General features: G+C 57.0%; 2 protein-coding genes and 1 long non-coding RNA gene across 6 annotated transcripts; 2 read left to right on the forward strand and 1 right to left on the reverse strand.

Moving 5' to 3' along the window:
• Positions 1-546: 546 nt before the first annotated feature.
• Positions 547-3,903, forward strand: TUSC2 (tumor suppressor 2, mitochondrial calcium regulator). Of its 2 annotated transcripts, XM_055276688.2 has the most exons (3): positions 547-847; positions 2,322-2,442; positions 2,613-3,903. In XM_055276688.2, the coding sequence occupies exons 1-3, from the start codon at positions 702-704 to the stop codon at positions 2,676-2,678; spliced, it is 333 nt and encodes a 110-aa protein (XP_055132663.1). In that variant the 5' UTR covers positions 547-701; the 3' UTR covers positions 2,679-3,903. The 2 variants fall into 2 exon arrangements, with proteins under 2 accessions (XP_055132663.1, XP_063492562.1); XM_063636492.1 differs by having other exon boundaries at positions 553-847; positions 2,322-3,903.
• A 2,157-nt stretch (positions 3,904-6,060) lies between these two features.
• Positions 6,061-10,989, forward strand: HYAL2 (hyaluronidase 2). Of its 3 annotated transcripts, none has more exons than XM_055276232.2 (4): positions 6,061-6,153; positions 8,272-9,235; positions 9,758-9,847; positions 10,264-10,989. In XM_055276232.2, exons 2-4 carry the CDS (start codon positions 8,315-8,317, stop codon positions 10,672-10,674), a joined length of 1,422 nt encoding a protein of 473 aa, XP_055132207.1. In that variant the 5' UTR covers positions 6,061-6,153; positions 8,272-8,314; the 3' UTR covers positions 10,675-10,989. The 3 variants fall into 3 exon arrangements, with proteins under 3 accessions (XP_055132207.1, XP_055132217.1, XP_055132227.1); XM_055276242.2 differs by lacking the exon at positions 6,061-6,153 and adding an exon at positions 6,851-7,441; XM_055276252.2 differs by lacking the exon at positions 6,061-6,153 and adding an exon at positions 7,522-7,925.
• Positions 10,931-13,320, reverse strand: LOC134736217 (uncharacterized). The gene is made up of 4 exons (XR_010120095.1): positions 13,296-13,320; positions 12,512-12,609; positions 11,787-11,947; positions 10,931-11,643 (listed from the first exon to the last, which is right to left on the reverse strand). It is a non-coding gene; the product is annotated as an uncharacterized lncRNA (long non-coding RNA).
• Between the last annotated feature and the right edge of the window lie 2,541 nt (positions 13,321-15,861).

Here is a 15,861-nt window from a genome sequence, read left to right on the forward strand (position 1 = left end):
AACCCCTTCACCAAATACAGAGCTGCCACCGTGGACCAGACACTGCTCGTTATACCGAGGGTATAGCTGTTAACAATTCTTGCTTTCATTAAGCATGGACTCCGCTGGGTTTGAAAACACTGAATTCGAAGTTCTTCAGAACTGAATGTAGCTAAGTGAATCTGGCCAGTTCCTTAATTTTCCTTCAACTTGGTTAGTTCACATAAGCGTGGCAATCGCAAAAATACAGCTGTGAAAATAGAAGCCACATGGGCACCCAGCGGTCTGGCCTTAGGCCCTGAAGTGCAGGTTTCAGGATTGGTGCTTGCGAAGGCCTGCTAGGCCTGAACTCAGGTGTTGGGGGACGTCGGAGCCGCCAAATACACCCAAATGACCGGGAGGACTCACGGCCACCACTTTCCTCGGTGGGCGCTGTCCCAGCTGGTCGGATCGCGCTTGCTAGGACCTGGGATCTCGCAACGCATGCTGGGATGCCCAGCATCCAAGAGCGCCCATTGGTCCCGCCCCACGACTTGAGCAACAGCCAATCAGAGGGGGCAGCGTGCGGAAGCGGAAGTGAGGTTTCCGTGGAGACAGCCGAGCCTGCGGAAGGCGGCGGCGGCGGCGGCACCTGCGAGCAGGGGCTGGGACAGGTTATGGTGGTGCGGACTGCGCTGTGAGCAGAGCGGCCGCGGGGCCAGCCATGCGCCGGCGGCCCTGACATGGGCGCCAGCGGGTCCAAAGCTCGGGGCCTGTGGCCCTTTGCCTCGGCGGCCGGAGGCGGCGGCTCAGAGGCAGCAGGAGCTGAGCAAGCTTTGGTGCGGCCTCGGAGCCGAGCTGTGCCCCCCTTCGTATTCACGCGCCGCGGGTAAGGGCATGGATTCCACCCTGGCGGGGGGAACAGGCGGGCGGCCAGGCGACCCGCGCCATGGGGGAACTTCCACTGCTGTACCCCACTACAGCCAAGCCAGGACAACCCCCATATTTTGAGCCCCATTGGAGCTAGGGGTGGAGAAAGCCGGGCAGTGGTCTCCTGGCGGCCTGGCCACTCTGAAAGTCTCCCTAGGGAAGAGTGGGCCTGAGGCTTCTCACTGGGCAGACCTTCCGCACGGTAAAGCTAAGCTAGGGCCTCCATAAGACCTCCATAAGATCTCTTCCTTTCATCCCTTCCGGCTCAGCCTGCATACTGAAGGCTCCTAGCCTCCCTTTCCCCCTAGTTATTCCAAGGGGATAATGACCCTCTGTTTAGGCTGCTTTTCCTGACAGTAGTAGGGCTGAACCTCTGAGGGTAGTGGCTGGGAAAGCAGGGATAGGCCCCAGTATTGGGGGTGAAGCGGAGGAAAAAAGACGCTTACCCAGTTATGTTCTCCAGATCCAGAGCGCTGACCTACCCACCCAACCCCCAGCCCAGTCTCCCAGAGGCCCGCACAGGAGTATCAGATTGGCTTGGCTCTAGTGGGCTTCTGGGGATGGGCGCTCCCCGTGCTGGAGATTTGGCTGTAGACACCAGGAAGACCCAACAGTGGCAATTCACCAGCCACCTAGGGTGTGGGGTCAGGGGAGACGCAGCCTTCATCCCTTTGGGCTTCTTCCTAGCTTAGGCATCTGCTATTTCAGTCTTTGACACTGGGCCAGCAGCATCTTCTGGAGTGAGACCAACATGCCCAGGCCACCACCCTGCCCAATCTAGAAGTCCTGGGTGAAGGCAAAGGCCTGATATTAGAATGGCTGCCCTTCCTGAACAAATCAGTGATGAGAACTGGCCTTGGTGGCTGCCTGGATGGTGTGCTCTGGTGTGGGCTCTCTTCTTGGGGGTCTGACATAGTAGCACTGCCCACCCATCACCTCACTTCCCGCCTTCTTCTAGTAGACCCCAAACCCCAGGCAAAGGATTCTCCAGGCAGGCCAGGCACAGTGGCTCACGCCTGTAATCCTAACACTGGGAGATGAAGACGAGTGGATTGCCTGAGTTCAGGAGTTCGAGACCAGCCAGAGCAACATGGCAAAACCCCGTCTCTACTAAAACACAAAAAATTAGCAGGGTGTGGTGGTGCGTGCCTGTAGTCCCAGCTACTTGGGAGGCTGAGGCACCAGAATTGCTTGAACCCGGGAGGCAGAGGTTGCAGCGAGCTGAGATCATGCCACTGCACCTCCAGCCTGGGCAACAGAGTGAGATTCTGTCTCAAAAAAAATTTTTTTTAAAAAAGGATTCGCCAGGCATATTATCCTCTTTTCTTCCCACTTGGAGTTGGGAAGACCACAGACTTCCCCATGACCTGTGACATTTGCCATGCCCAGGTGTGGGGCTCCAGCCCAGCCTGTTCCCTTCTCCTTCTACACAGCTCTATGTTCTATGATGAGGATGGGGATCTGGCTCACGAGTTCTATGAGGAGACAATCGTCACCAAGAACGGGCAGAAGCGGGCCAAGCTGAGGCGAGTGCATAAGAATCTGATTCCTCAGGTGAGGGGCTGGGCAGTGGTCACAGAGCCTACACAAAGCGTGTGGAGGTGGACCCAGATGGGATCTGTTGTCATGGTGGGGGCTTTTGCAGGGGGATCTGGGAGGAACAAGGAAGCTTCCTGAAGTAGAGGCCCTGAGCTGACCCTCACTAGCCTCTGTTTCCATGGCAGGGCATCGTGAAGCTGGATCCCCCCCGCATCCACGTGGATTTCCCTGTGATCCTCTATGAGGTGTGACCCTGGGAGGTGGCAGACAGAAGCACCCCCTGCCCCAGCAAGAAACTCCCAGGCTCAATCAAGGTGTGGCTTCCATTGAGGAGCCCAGACTGGGGCCACAACCCTGAATAAACTCCGTTGGCCCATAACCTTCAGCTGTGAGCGGGTCAGTCCCGCAGTATTGGTTGGGTGTTGGTTGGTGTGTGGACAAGACGTGGTTGGTGGGTGGTGAAGGCTAATGGCAGAGTTAGCACCCCACTCTCCCAAGCCACCCCTGCAAGCAGCACAGCAGGGCATATACCAGTCAGGAATGCCCGTTACCTGGTTCCTTGCCTGGTCTGCTTTCTTCCAAGTTTGCCTGGGGCCTAGCCCTGCTAGAGGCTACAGCACTTTACAAGCAAGGTATGCCTTCTTCCAGCCCCTAGGCTGTGGGCACTGTATACAAGTAGGAACTTCCTTTCCTTCACTTCCCTTTTAACCCCTAGTCAGAGCATTTCAGCCGTTTGCTACCTCGATTCCTCCTGTGTTGGACAGAGGCTGGGGGCTGTTGGACAGAGCCTGATTCTTCCGACCTACCTGCCATTTGTTCCTGCCTTCAGATGGATGGACAGTTTGCTGGCTATTGATAGGAGTGGGGACTGGGTGGGGGCTTCTCCCTCTACCCAGGGCTGGGCTGATCCCCCTACTGCAACTAACTGTTGCCCCCCCCACCCCGAACCCCCAGTTGAGGAGTTGAGAGGGTGCAGGCTGGGGTCAGGACAGGCTGCGGATGCTTGTGCCTATGGGGAGTTACTCCAACCCACCTATTCTGTCTAATCCCCATGGCTTTGCACCAAATCCTCCACCCCTCCAATTGGGAGGGGACTGTTCACCACCTTGTGGTAAGAGACAACACCCTAAGGCTGGTGCCATTAGTTATGAGTAGCCTACCACCCCCTCCCTTACAGTAACCCCCACCCCTTCAGGATCAGTCAAGGGAAAGTACTAGAACCCCTGGTAGGGAAAGAAAGGAGGGAAAAACCATAAAAGGAATACTTATAATGTGAAGGTTTGTAAATAGTCCATGATGATGTCGTGGCAGAGTCTGATTTCTATATAGAGGTGACTTTTTTTTTTTTTTAAGTACTCTGCAAGCTCTGTGCTTCTAGAATGTGGGAAATGGCTTGGGGAGGATGGCCCCCAGCTTAGGAAGACTGTTGTGTTAGTTATTTGTTCAATTTCAATAAAATGATTTGTAGATCCTGCACATGAGAGTGGCATCCTGTGGGGGCTCTGACACCCAGTGTCTAGACTACCACCTGGGCTCAATAGGTAGGCCTGGCACAGGACTCTGGCAGGCCCCCTATGACCAGCAAAGCCCAAGGGTAAGCCTGAGCCCAGCCTGTGGCCATCCCAGCTATGGCCAGCAGGTGGCTGTGTGTTCACACAGACCTCACTGCAGGCCCCCTGCAGGGTGGGAGGTCACTCTGTTGTGATCCACGTAGTGGTGACCCTTGGAATCAGAAGGCCCTGGGATACTTCACTAAGGATTGGCCCCACCTGCCTGACCTAAGGTGAGAGAGTGTGACCCAAGATAGTTCTGGAATATCTGTCTTAGCTGCAGCATTGCCAGCTGACCCTAAGTGGGGTCATGGCCTGACCCCCATGGACCTCAAAGACCCAGCTGTAATGGACAGCAGCCAGATAGGTGTCCCCACTCCCTTGGCCTACTGCCAGGCTCAGCAACCCAAACTCATGTGCCTCCTCTGAGGCCTGCCTGTGGACACCATGGGAGAATGAGCTCAGGCTTCTGTTTCAGTAAGCAAGGCTCGGCCCACTAGTATTGCCCCTGCTCTCTGTTGCCCCCATCTTACCACCTGCAGCCTGCCCACTGTGGTCATTCTGCCTGCACTTCTCAGGGGCTGCTATGAGGCAGATTCTCTGCTAGGCTTAGCCTTTGACTATCAGTCCAACTCCCAGTTAAAGAGGGCAGAGTTCAGGGACAGGCTTCTGAGTGTAGGGAGCTGGTCTGCCAGTCTTTCGGAGGTTTGAACTTGTCAAGTCTAGGGCAAGATCACCATATCCAGCCTGGACTTGCAGTTCTGTGGGGTGCCTCCCCATACCCCCCTATAGGATGCCAAACATGAGGCCCTGTCATCCTCCATGGTCCCCCTCTACTGGCTGTTCAAGGCCCAGGGCTCTCCCATGCCAGATAGCATCCTGTCTCCTACCACCACTGTCCCAGCCTGAGGGAACTCCCTGTGCTGAGCCTGCCCAGCTGACCCCAACGCTGGAAACAATGGGGGTCAGGCAACACTTCCCCACTCTCTCCCGCTGGGCTGTGCTCACTTCCTTCCTGCTGGCTGCCTGAGGAAGTGTCCCTGCCCTGGGACAGTCTGGCCTAGCCTTTGTTTCCCCAGGGGTCCCCACCCATGGAGCTTCCAAGGCTTCTGACCCCTGTGAAGCCAGCACAGTGGTACAGGGACGCTGCACCTTCCCCTACCATGTCTTGGACTCCTTGCGCTTCAGGGCCAGACTCCTGGGTATTCACCTACCCCTCACACAGCCTTCTGTTGGGGGAGAGGCTCCTGGGCATTGGGCCATTGGGTTGTTGAGGGGTTGGCTCTGGGTGATTTGAGGGTAGGTAGATTTGCACCGCTGGAGAGGTCTGCTGGAACCTTGCTGCAGTCCTCCCTAGGGCCAGCCACAGGAACACCCCTCCCAGAGGAATATACCCCTTTCGTCATCCATGTTGTAAGGAACCCCCTACTGTGTATAGTGGACTCTGAAATCCATCCAGGAATGAACTCCAGCAGGAAAGCACTCTGCAGAACCCTCCCAGTCCGTCCCCTCCTCCCCAACCCACACAGTCACACTCACTAACACATTGTCCTGTCACACAGGATGCAGAAGCTCTCAGTGGAAAAAAATGGACTCAGCTACTGGAAGTCCCCCCCGACCCTCCCCCCTAAGGCTAGTTCCCTTCTTGGGCACCTGCTCTGGGGGACCATCAGCTGAACCATCCCCAAGTATTTTGACTCCCAAAAGCACCACCACCTGACCCCATCCTCTCATACCCTACTGGATTTCAGGATGGGCCCCAATCCTAGCGAAGGAGTGAAGAGGTTCCCTAGTGCTGGAAGCTGTGGGTGTAGGGGAGATTGGCACCTGATCGTGAGCCCATAGCCTTCTTGTCACCTGGCGCAGCTGGTGGGGCCAGATCCTACTCGGGAAGGGTGGGGAGGGCAGCCAGCCAGCAGGGCATTCTGGAGGGAAACAGGGTCAAGGCGATCTCCTCCCCCGCGCCTGTTCCTGGCCCTTTCCTCTCAGGGGGCAGCAGGAAGTGAGGAGAAAGGGCTGGGATGGGAGGCGGGAGCGGATGGGAGGGAATGGGGTTTATCAAGTCCTCGGCGAGCTGCCCAACGGGCAGCAGCTGGCGCAAGTAGCCTAGCTGGAGAGGCTCACCCCAGGAAGGAGGGAGGCCGCTGACCTACTGGGCCGACGGACTCCCACACAGGTGAGCCCAGCGCAGACGGCTGGTCTGCACCCCCACAGATGCGCTGGCAGTAGCACTCCCTCCCTCTCCTGGCGCCCGGGAGGGTTAGGGGCTGGTGGCGCAGACGCAGGCCCTTTGGGGAGTTGAGTCTCGCACAGGGGAGCGGACCTAGGAAGAGCCGAGGTGGTTTCGCACGGGGCTCGCCAGGGTCTAAGCCTGCCCCCCACCGGGAGAAGCCTGTGGAGCGTAGGGGGCGCTGGATACGGGATGGAGGCCCTGGGAGACCCCTCTTGCTGGCTTTCTCGGAGGTCCAGCCAGAAACTGCTGCAAGGAATGGGGGCCTCCTCGGGGTTGAGAGGGAGCCGGGCTCCCAAAGGACCTCAGAGACTGGGCAGAAAAGGACGGGATCCCAGGGATGACTGGCCCGCCCTGATGCGAGTCAGGGAGAGGGGCGGCCAACCTCCTAGACCCCTCTGAGCTTCCCTGCCCCCAACCCTGCCGGCCACGCCGCTAGCCAGAGCCGGGCTGCCAGGATAACGACTGCCTCGGCTCTTCCTGGGTGGGCTAAGAAGCGGTGCTTGGCCCCTTCCCTCAGTCTGGCAGGGGGCGGGGCCTCCCTTTAGACCGCGCAACAGAGAAGGGGGCCCCTGATTCGTGGGAGGCGGGGCATTACTGTCCAGGAGACCAGAGGTCGCCTCAGGTCAAAGTCCCTTTTTCCACACAAAGGGGTCCGACGGCCGGCGTCTACGTCCGGGGCTGCAGAGCCAGATCTGCTGCTGCCCCCCCGCCAACCTCGGAGTCACCACAGCACCTCCTGATGGCCGAGCGGGGCAACGCCTCCTCCTATTTCCCCCCCTCTCCCCGTCCCCTTGCCCTGTCCCTCACACTGTCTCTTTAAGGGGCTGGCGGCGCCGCGGAGCTGGGAGGACTGAACCACCGGCCTCGGGCTGCAGGGGGAACATTTCAGGCTGACTGGCGCTCGTGGCTGAGACTCCCACAGAAAGCCCTGCTCAGAGGGACATTAGGGTCCCAGATGGGCGGCCACGTCCCTCTGCAGAGGACCTGGGGCTCTTCGAGCCCGAAACGCGGCACTGGCGCCGAGAAAGGTGGAACACACCTTCCCACCCCGTCTGCAAGTCCAGTCCCAGGCCCACCTCCGCACTGGAGTCTTAAAGGGCCAGCGTGCCTGGGGGGCGGAGCCAGCAGAGGCGCTGAGCCGGGCCGCGCCTGGGCGAACGGCCGGAGCGGGCTGGGCTGGGCCCGGGATGGCGGTGGCCCTGGCGCGGGTCCCGGTGGCGCCCCGCGCGAGGTGAGGGCGGGCGGTGCAAACCTGGCGGCTCTCTCGCCTTGGGCTGGGGTCTGACTCCCCGGGGGTGCTCGCGGAGAGGCGTCCCAGAAACCCGACCCCCACCCGACCGGGCGCAGGCCCCACGTGCGGGGCGGGGGCGGGGTCCCGCACAAAGACCCGGCGGAGCGCGCTCTAGCCCTGAGCGGCCGGGCGGGGGAGGCGGGCGCGCGCATTCCCGGTGGCGGTGGAGGGAAGGGCCGGTCGGCCGGCGCCGCCGTGGGAGGTCCGCTGCCCCTTTGTCCCCGCGGGGCCTCCTCCAAGCCGGGAGAGTGTCAGCACTCGAGAGAAAGTCCGGACAGCCTCACTCTTCTGCCGGGCGGGTGTTACACGGATAGAAGTCTCGCGGCAGCATTCCTTCCAGCTTCCTAGCCTCTTCACGAGCTGTTCCCTGCTTTACCCAAATGCTGTCGTTTCTCTGGATCAAGGGTTCTTCACGGTGTACAGGGTGGGCATCAGGGGTTCAGGGTTTTCTGAAACCATGTACTGGATGGTATGCAGGCATATATGTGACTCTGATGAGCCCAAATTATCTAGTTCTTAGAAGAGTCACAGACCTAATAGAGATTTCTGCCGAGCCATAGGCTACCTGCTCCAGAAAGGAGCCCTGTGCTTCTGGCAGTGAGTTCCCAGGGTGCCTTGTCTGCCCTGCAGTGGCCTGTGGTCTCTCAAACCTATTACAACCATGAGCACAGTGCCCCCACACAGCATGGGCTTTGGGAGCATAGATGGGCTTGAGGTGGGTACTTCCAGTATTCCCTAGACTGATTTGTTCTCCCCCACCCTTCTTCCAGTTCCTGAGCTGGTGCCAGGCAGGTGACACCTGCAGCCCCCAGCATGCGGGCAGGCCCAGGCCCCGCCGTTACGCTGGCCCTGGTGCTGGCGGTGGCATGGGCCATGGAGCTCAAGCCCACAGCACCACCCATCTTCACAGGCCGGCCCTTTGTGGTAGCGTGGGACGTGCCCACACAGGACTGCGGCCCACGCCTCAAGGTGCCACTGGACCTGAATGCCTTTGATGTGCAGGCCTCACCTAATGAGGGTTTTGTGAACCAGAATATCACCATCTTCTACCGCGACCGTCTAGGCCTGTATCCACGCTTTGATTCCGCGGGAAGGTCTGTGCATGGTGGTGTGCCACAGAATGTCAGCCTCTGGGCACACCGGAAGATGCTGCAGAAACGTGTGGAGCACTACATTCGGACACAGGAGTCTGCGGGGCTGGCGGTCATCGACTGGGAGGACTGGCGACCTGTGTGGGTGCGCAACTGGCAGGAGAAAGATGTGTACCGCCGGTCATCACGCCAGCTGGTGGCCAGTCGTCACCCTGACTGGCCTCCAGACCGCATAGTCAAACAGGCACAATATGAGTTTGAGTTCGCAGCACAGCAGTTCATGCTGGAGACACTGCGTTATGTCAAGGCAGTGCGGCCCCGGCACCTCTGGGGCTTCTACCTCTTTCCTGACTGCTACAATCATGATTATGTGCAGAACTGGGAGAGCTACACAGGCCGCTGCCCTGATGTTGAGGTGGCCCGCAATGACCAGCTGGCCTGGCTGTGGGCTGAGAGCACGGCCCTCTTCCCGTCTGTCTACCTGGACGAGACACTTGCTTCCTCCCGCCATGGCCGCAACTTTGTGAGCTTCCGTGTTCAGGAAGCCCTTCGTGTGGCTCGCACCCACCATGCCAACCATGCACTCCCAGTCTACGTCTTCACACGGCCCACCTATAGCCGCAGGCTCACGGGGCTTAGTGAGGTATGTGTCTCCAGGGCCCTGCCTTTTTTCTCCTTCCTTGAGGATCCACTGCACATTTGGTTTATCAGGGGCCACTATAGGACTATACCTGTAGTTTATTGGCTGCTCCACATCCCCTCAAATCATTCTCTCTGTACCTGAAAGGGTGACATCATTATCCCCGTTTTTCACATGAGAACAGTTGAGGCACAGAGATGCTGAGAAGTTTGCCCAAAGCTTCCCAGCAAATCCAGAGCAGAGCTGGGACTGGGGCCCAGGCCTTCTAACTTTGGAATCCATCCTGATAGCTGCACCTAGGCTCAAGTGTGCCCTTGGCTTGGGAAACTGAGGCCCAAAAGTGGGGTGGAAATTGACTTAAATGTTTAAAAAGGAAGCAAAACAGATGAGCCTCTGCCTGGAGGTGAAAGGGGGGTTGAGCTGGGAGTTCAGCAGGTTGAAACAGGCTGGGGCCTGTCCTCCCTGTCTGTTCCTGTCACCCTGTGGTCTCAGTCTTCCCCATTGACCATCCCTTTTCCTGCATAGATGGACCTCATCTCTACCATTGGCGAGAGTGCGGCCCTGGGCGCAGCTGGTGTCATCCTCTGGGGCGACGCAGGGTACACCACAAGCACGGTAAGCAAGACCCAGCCTGCCAGAGCTCAGTCTATGGGACAGGCAGAGAGTTAGGGCCTTTGGCTACCAACTTCAGGTGGGCAATCCTAGTCCGGTCCCCCTGTCTGTCTCCCACCCGAGGCATCCCTGGTGGCAACAGAGGAAGAGGTCACCCCCGCCCTGCTCTCAGGAAAGAGGAAATGCTGTCCTGAACAGCTGTTGAGTTCTGCCCTTCCCCATCTGCCCAACTGGGTTCCGGTCTCTGCCCCCACCCACTTCTCGGCAGGAGCAGGGACTGTGTGGCTCAGGTGCGGATTGAATGTATAAATGTGTGCAGTTAAAATAAGGTATAGTCATCACAGTGTGGACAGTTTCTATCTGGGCCTATGGGCTGAGGCAGCTGACCCTGACCTGTGGTCCTTGTTTTCTGCCTCTAGGAGACCTGCCAGTACCTCAAAGATTACCTGACACGGCTGCTGGTCCCCTATGTGGTCAATGTGTCCTGGGCTACCCAATATTGCAGCCGGGCCCAGTGTCATGGCCATGGGCGCTGTGTGCGCCGCAACCCCAGTGCCAGTACCTTCCTGCATCTCAGCACCAACAGCTTCCGCCTAGTGCCTGGCCATGCACCTGGTGAACCCCAGCTACGACCTGTGGGGGAGCTCAGCTGGGCCGACCTTGACCACCTGCAGACACACTTCCGCTGCCAGTGCTACTTGGGCTGGAGTGGTGAGCAATGCCAGTGGGACCATAGGCAGGCAGCTGGGGGTGCCAGCGAGGCCTGGGCTGAGTCCCACCTCACCAGTCTGCTGGTTCTGGCAGCCCTGTCCTTTACCTGGGCCTTGTAGGGGTCTCCTGCCTAGCTGCCCAGCAAGCTGGCCTCTACCACAAGGGCTCTCTTAGGCATGTAGGACCCTGCAGGGGGTGGACAAACTGGAGTCTGGAGTGGGCAGAGCCCCCAGGAAGCCCAGGAGGGCATACCAGCTCGCACCCCCCTGTTCTAAGGGGGAGGGGAAGTCCCCTGGGAGCCCCCTTCTCTCCCTGCCAGAGGGGAAGGAGGGTACAGCTGGGCTGGGGAGGACCTGACCCTACTCCCTTGCCCTGGATAGTTTATTATTATTATTTTGGGGTCTCTTTTGTAAATTAAACATAAAACAATTGCCTCTCTGCTTGGATTTTGTACCTGGGCTAGAGTGTGTGAGAGATTCCAGAGTTTCCCATGGGGTTTGAGCTCAGCTCTGTCTCTATGAAACCCTCTGCTGGGGACTTCTCATGTAAGATGTATCCACCAAGACCTGGGGGCCCAGAGCTGCCCACCCTGGAGCTGTTCTGCTGGGGCAGGAGCCACTGAGAGTGGAGGGACCTACATTCCATCCCAACACCAAGGACGTTGCTTTCTCTGTATTGGTTGCAAGCGAGTCAGGCCCCACCTTGTGTGAGGGATGGGGCTCATTGTGTTTCTGCCACTTGCCCCTGTCCTCCCAGCTGGATCAGTGCCAGCCTCCTTGCCAACCCAGGGAGAAACGTTTGATCTTCCCTGCTGTTCCCACAGGCAAGGGTATCTCCTCCAGTCCCTGCTCCCAAGAGCAGTGGACACCAGCCACATACACCTCTCATCAGGGTCACAGCCCTCCCTCAGATCTGGTGGTGGGAGGTGGGCAGGGGATTGGGATCTGAATCCTGAGGTTCAGTCCTTGTCTCATTCTGGAGATGCCTGATGGGGCTGGGAGGTGGCATCTTGGGCCTGGGAGCAGGAACATCTTCTAAGATCTGCTCCGTCCTGGCTGTGGGAGAGTATGGCTAGTCTCTGGCTGTCCCTGAGGAAAGAAGGAGCAGCTGGAGTTGTCAGACCAGCTCTGAGCTGCTTCACTAGCCCTGCCTCTGACGGGAGTGCATTCTGCCCCTCCCCTCAGCCAGCAACACCACACCTGGGGTCCCGCCCATGTCCGTGATGACTCACTACGCAGCCTTGCTTCAGGAGGGAGACAAACTCAAGAAGTGAGTGGTGAGGGCAGCCAGCAGCAGGGGAGCAGCAGTGGTGCCCTTGGAGATGCTTCCCACATTGGGTTCTGAAAGGTGAGGGCGGCAGCTTGATGCTCGGGAACAAATCCTGGGCAGAGGCTGGAGGAAGTTGGAGTGGGTGAAGGTGAACAGTTCAGGGTTGGGGTGTGGCTTAGGGGCTGCTGTGGGCAGAGGCAGGAGGGGCAGCCCTAGAGCAGCACCAGGCCTGACCTCACCTAATACTGACTTACTCATTCAGTAAACGCTGAGCACGCAGTGTGCCTGTGCTAGGCTAGGTACTGGGGATGCATCCGTGATGCATCTGTGAACCACACCAACAAAGACCCCCGTCCTTGTCGGAGTGACAAAATAGAGGTAGATGCACACTAGCTGCAAAGACCGAGATGCCAGATGGGAGAAACAAGCCCGGCCAAGCCAGCGCCAACCCAGGCTGTAAAGATATCCTTTCCTCATCTCTTTTGCTGGTGATGGGTAGAGAATAGAGAGGAGAGAGTGAGGTGGTAGCACTGGAAAGGTGACATGGTAAATTCACGCAGTGAAGGAGGAGGTGGACACAGAAGTGGAGGGCTCCCAGGTGCTCATGGCCATGGTGTTGGGTGACCAGGCTGGAGAGAAGATTCAGGTGTTGGTCAATAAAATGATGGGCCGGGTATGGTGGCTCACCCCTGAAATCCCAGCACTTTCGGAGGCCGAGGCAGGTGGATCACTTGAGGTCAGGAGTTTCAGACCAGCCTGGCCAACAGGCTGAAACCCCGTCTCTACTAAAAATACAAAAATTAGCTGGGCATCCGGGCGTGGTGGCTCACGCCTCTAATCCCAGCACTTTGGGAGGCCAAGGCGGACAGATCACAAGGTCAGGAATTAGACACCAGCCTGACCAACGTGGTGAACCCCATCTCTACTGAAAATAAAAAATTAGCTGGGGGCTGGGCGCGGTGGCTCACACCTGTGATCCCAGCACTTTGGGAGGCTGAGGCGGGTGGATCACAGGTCAGGAGATCGAGACCACGGTGAAACCCTGTCTCTACTAAAAATACAAAAAATTAGCTGGGCGCGGTGGCGGGCGCCTGTAGTCCCAGCTGCTCGGGAGGCTGAGGCAGGAGAATGGCGTGAACCTGGGAGGCGGAGCTTGCAGTGAGCCGAGATCACGCCACTGCACTCCAGCCTGGGCGACAGAGTGAGACTCTGTCTCAAAAAAAAAAAAAAAAAAAAAAAAAATTAGCTGGGTTTGGTGGTGCGCACCTGTAGTCCCAGCTGCTTGGGCGGCTGAAACACAAGAATCACTTGACCCCAGGAGGTTGCAGTGAGCGGAGAATGGGCCACTGAACTCCAGCCTGGGTGACAGAGCAAGACTCTGTCTCAAAAAAAAAGTTGCCACAATAAGATGACGGCACTCAGCAAAAGGAGAGCAGGAAAGGAGAAAGGAGCTGTGGCCTCTCCCCCATACCTGTGACTTCCTGCACCTGTGACCTCCCCCACACAGATGTGACCCATGCACACCTCTGAGCTACCCCACCCACACCCGACACACAGAGGTGATCCAGACCACACCACTGTGACCTTTCCCACCTAGCTATGACCCCTACATACCTGTAACCCCTCCCATGTGTGACAGACCCCACACAGCTCTTACCTTCAAATAACTGACTCCTCCACAACTGTGACCCCTCCTGCATAGCTGTGACCAGTACCCATCGAGCTGTGACCCCCTCCATATAAACCTTTATGAACCTCACATTTCGTTCCCCAGAGGACCTAAAAGACAGTCCTAGGGAAAGTGCAACTCAGAGAGAGCCAGCACTGTCCTGTGGGGAAAGCGGGGAGTGGGTAGGAATAAGGTAATGGGGAGTGATGCGGCTCAGAGGTCTGAAGTGTTGCACAGCCGGAGACAGCAGGCAGGACTGGACCATCAAGCTGATGGGCCCCAGACATATGCGCACACACACACCACTTGAATCAATCCTACTGGACCAGCCCAGTAGAAGCAGGCCTGTGGGCAGGGCCCTAGGGTGGAGGAGGGTTTCAGGCACCCTCAGCTTCTTCCTATGGTTCCACCATTAGAGCTTCTCCCTTGGACTGAGGCCAGCTGGAGAATGCTGGCCTGGTGGTTGCCTGGATTGGGCCAACTGCAGCGCTAGGTTTCTGGGGGCACCAGGAGGTGGCATGAGTCCTTGAGGAGGGGGGCCGGGGGCTGCCTTGATGTTCTGTTCCCTCAGCCCTCAAGAGTTGTGCCAGGCTCTCTGGGCCTACATGGTCATCACTCTGGGACCCTGCTTCCTGAACTGGATCAGCAGTCACCACTTCTGGGGCTTGATCCTGTGTACAAGTCTCATGCTGTCCCCAGCATCCTGGGCCCTTCTTTCCCTCAGCCCTGCCAGCTTTTCTATCCCAGGCAGCCTGGAGGACCAAGCCCAGATGGTAGTTAACTGTGAGTTTCATTGCTTCAGTGGCCACCGTGCCAGGGGTGGCCTGCTACAGTGGCTCAGTCTCAGACTTGACTCAGATCCAGGCAGCACTTTCACTTGGGCAGGGACATGGTGTTTCCTTCACCCCGCTGTGGCAGGCAAGTCTGGGCCCAAGCACCTAGCAGGTGTCAATAACCAGCTTCTGAATCAGCTGTGAACCCAGAAAATCTGACAAAGGTCTCAGTTAACTTAGAAAGTTTATTTTGCTGAGGTTGAGGACTTGCTGGTGATACAGCCTCAGGAAGTCCTGAGGACATGTGCCCAGGGTGGTTGGGGCACAGCTTGGTTTTATACATTTTAGGGAGACATGAGACATTAATCAATGTGTAAGAAGCACATTAGTTCCAGAAAGAAAGGTGGAGACTGCTCAAATCAAGGCTCCCAGGCTCAAAGCACTGGGGGCTTCCAGGTCACAGATAGGTGAGAGACAGATGTTTGCATTGTTTTGAGTTTCTGTAAGTCTTTCCAAAGGAGGCAATCAGAATATGCATCTATCTCTGTGAGCAAAAGGATGACTTGAATAGAATGGGAGGCATTTTTGTCCTGAGCAGTTCCCAGCTTGAAGAGGCCCAAGATACTTTCCCTTCACATTTACCCCATTTTCTTTTTCAAAATCTTTTAGAGAGAGCATTTTGCAAGAAAATGAGTATCTGGTCTCAGGTTTCATCTGATCTCTCATTGCTAGATAAGTAGGTCCGGAAAGCTCATTTTTAGCAGGTTGTAAAGTCTCATGCAGTGTGAAGAGAAAATAGGGGGAAGGAAGGGAGAAAAAAAAAACAGCAAAAGAATCCCAGCCCTGGCGGGGTGGCTCATGTCTGTAATCCCAACAATTTGGGAGGCTGAGGCGGGCAGATCACCTGCGGTCGGAAGTTCGAGAACAGCCTGACCAACACGGAGAAACTCCGTCTCTACTAAAAATACAAAAAACTAGCCGGGCGTGGTGGCTCATGCCTGTAATCCCAGCTACTCAGGAGGCTGAGACAGGAGGATCACTTGAACCCAGGAGGCAGAGGTTGCAGCAACCTGAGATTGCGCCATTGTACTACAGCCTGGGCAACAAGACTGAAACTCCGTCTCAAAAAAAAAAAAAACCAAAAAAAAAAAAAAAAAAATCCTGGAAAAATATAGGCCACATTACTCTGAAGTCCATACATTGGTAGGCAGGTATGAAAGTTACTTTCTTTCATACCTGTTACTTTCTTCGGAAGTGTAAGTTATCTGGCTTTAGTTGACACGCTTTTAAGAAAACACAGCTAGGGCCGGGCGCAGTGGCTCATGCCTGTAATCCCAGCACTTTGAGAGGCTGAGGTTGGCAGATCACAAGGTCAGGAGTTCGAGACCAGCCTGGTCAATATGGTGAAACCCCATCTCTACTAAAAATACAAAAATTAGCCAGGCGTGGTAGCAGCCACCTATAATCCCAGCTACTCGGGAGGCTGAGGCAGGAGATTTGCTTGAACCTAGGAGGCGTAGGTTGCAGTGAGCTGAGATCGCGCCACTGTACTCCAGCCTGGGCGACAGAGCGAGACTCCCATCTCAAAAAAAAAA

The sequence above is a fragment of the Symphalangus syndactylus genome, chromosome 1 (genome assembly GCF_028878055.3).
Source record: "Symphalangus syndactylus isolate Jambi chromosome 1, NHGRI_mSymSyn1-v2.1_pri, whole genome shotgun sequence".
Taxonomy (NCBI): Eukaryota; Metazoa; Chordata; class Mammalia; order Primates; family Hylobatidae; genus Symphalangus; species Symphalangus syndactylus.

Bases quoted from the DNA above. Each gene is read 5' to 3' on its own strand.
- HYAL2 (XM_055276232.2), top strand. From the start codon at position 8,315: ATGCGGGCAGGCCCAGGCCCCGCCGTTACGCTGGCCCTGGTGCTGGCG. The intron at 9,236-9,757 runs GTATGTGTCTCC...TTTCCTGCATAG, and splicing joins GGCTCACGGGGCTTAGTGAG to ATGGACCTCATCTCTACCAT. The intron at 9,848-10,263 runs GTAAGCAAGACC...TTCTGCCTCTAG, and splicing joins CAGGGTACACCACAAGCACG to GAGACCTGCCAGTACCTCAA.
- TUSC2 (XM_063636492.1), top strand. From the start codon at position 702: ATGGGCGCCAGCGGGTCCAAAGCTCGGGGCCTGTGGCCCTTTGCCTCG. The intron at 848-2,321 runs GTAAGGGCATGG...CCTTCTACACAG, and splicing joins TTCGTATTCACGCGCCGCGG to CTCTATGTTCTATGATGAGG.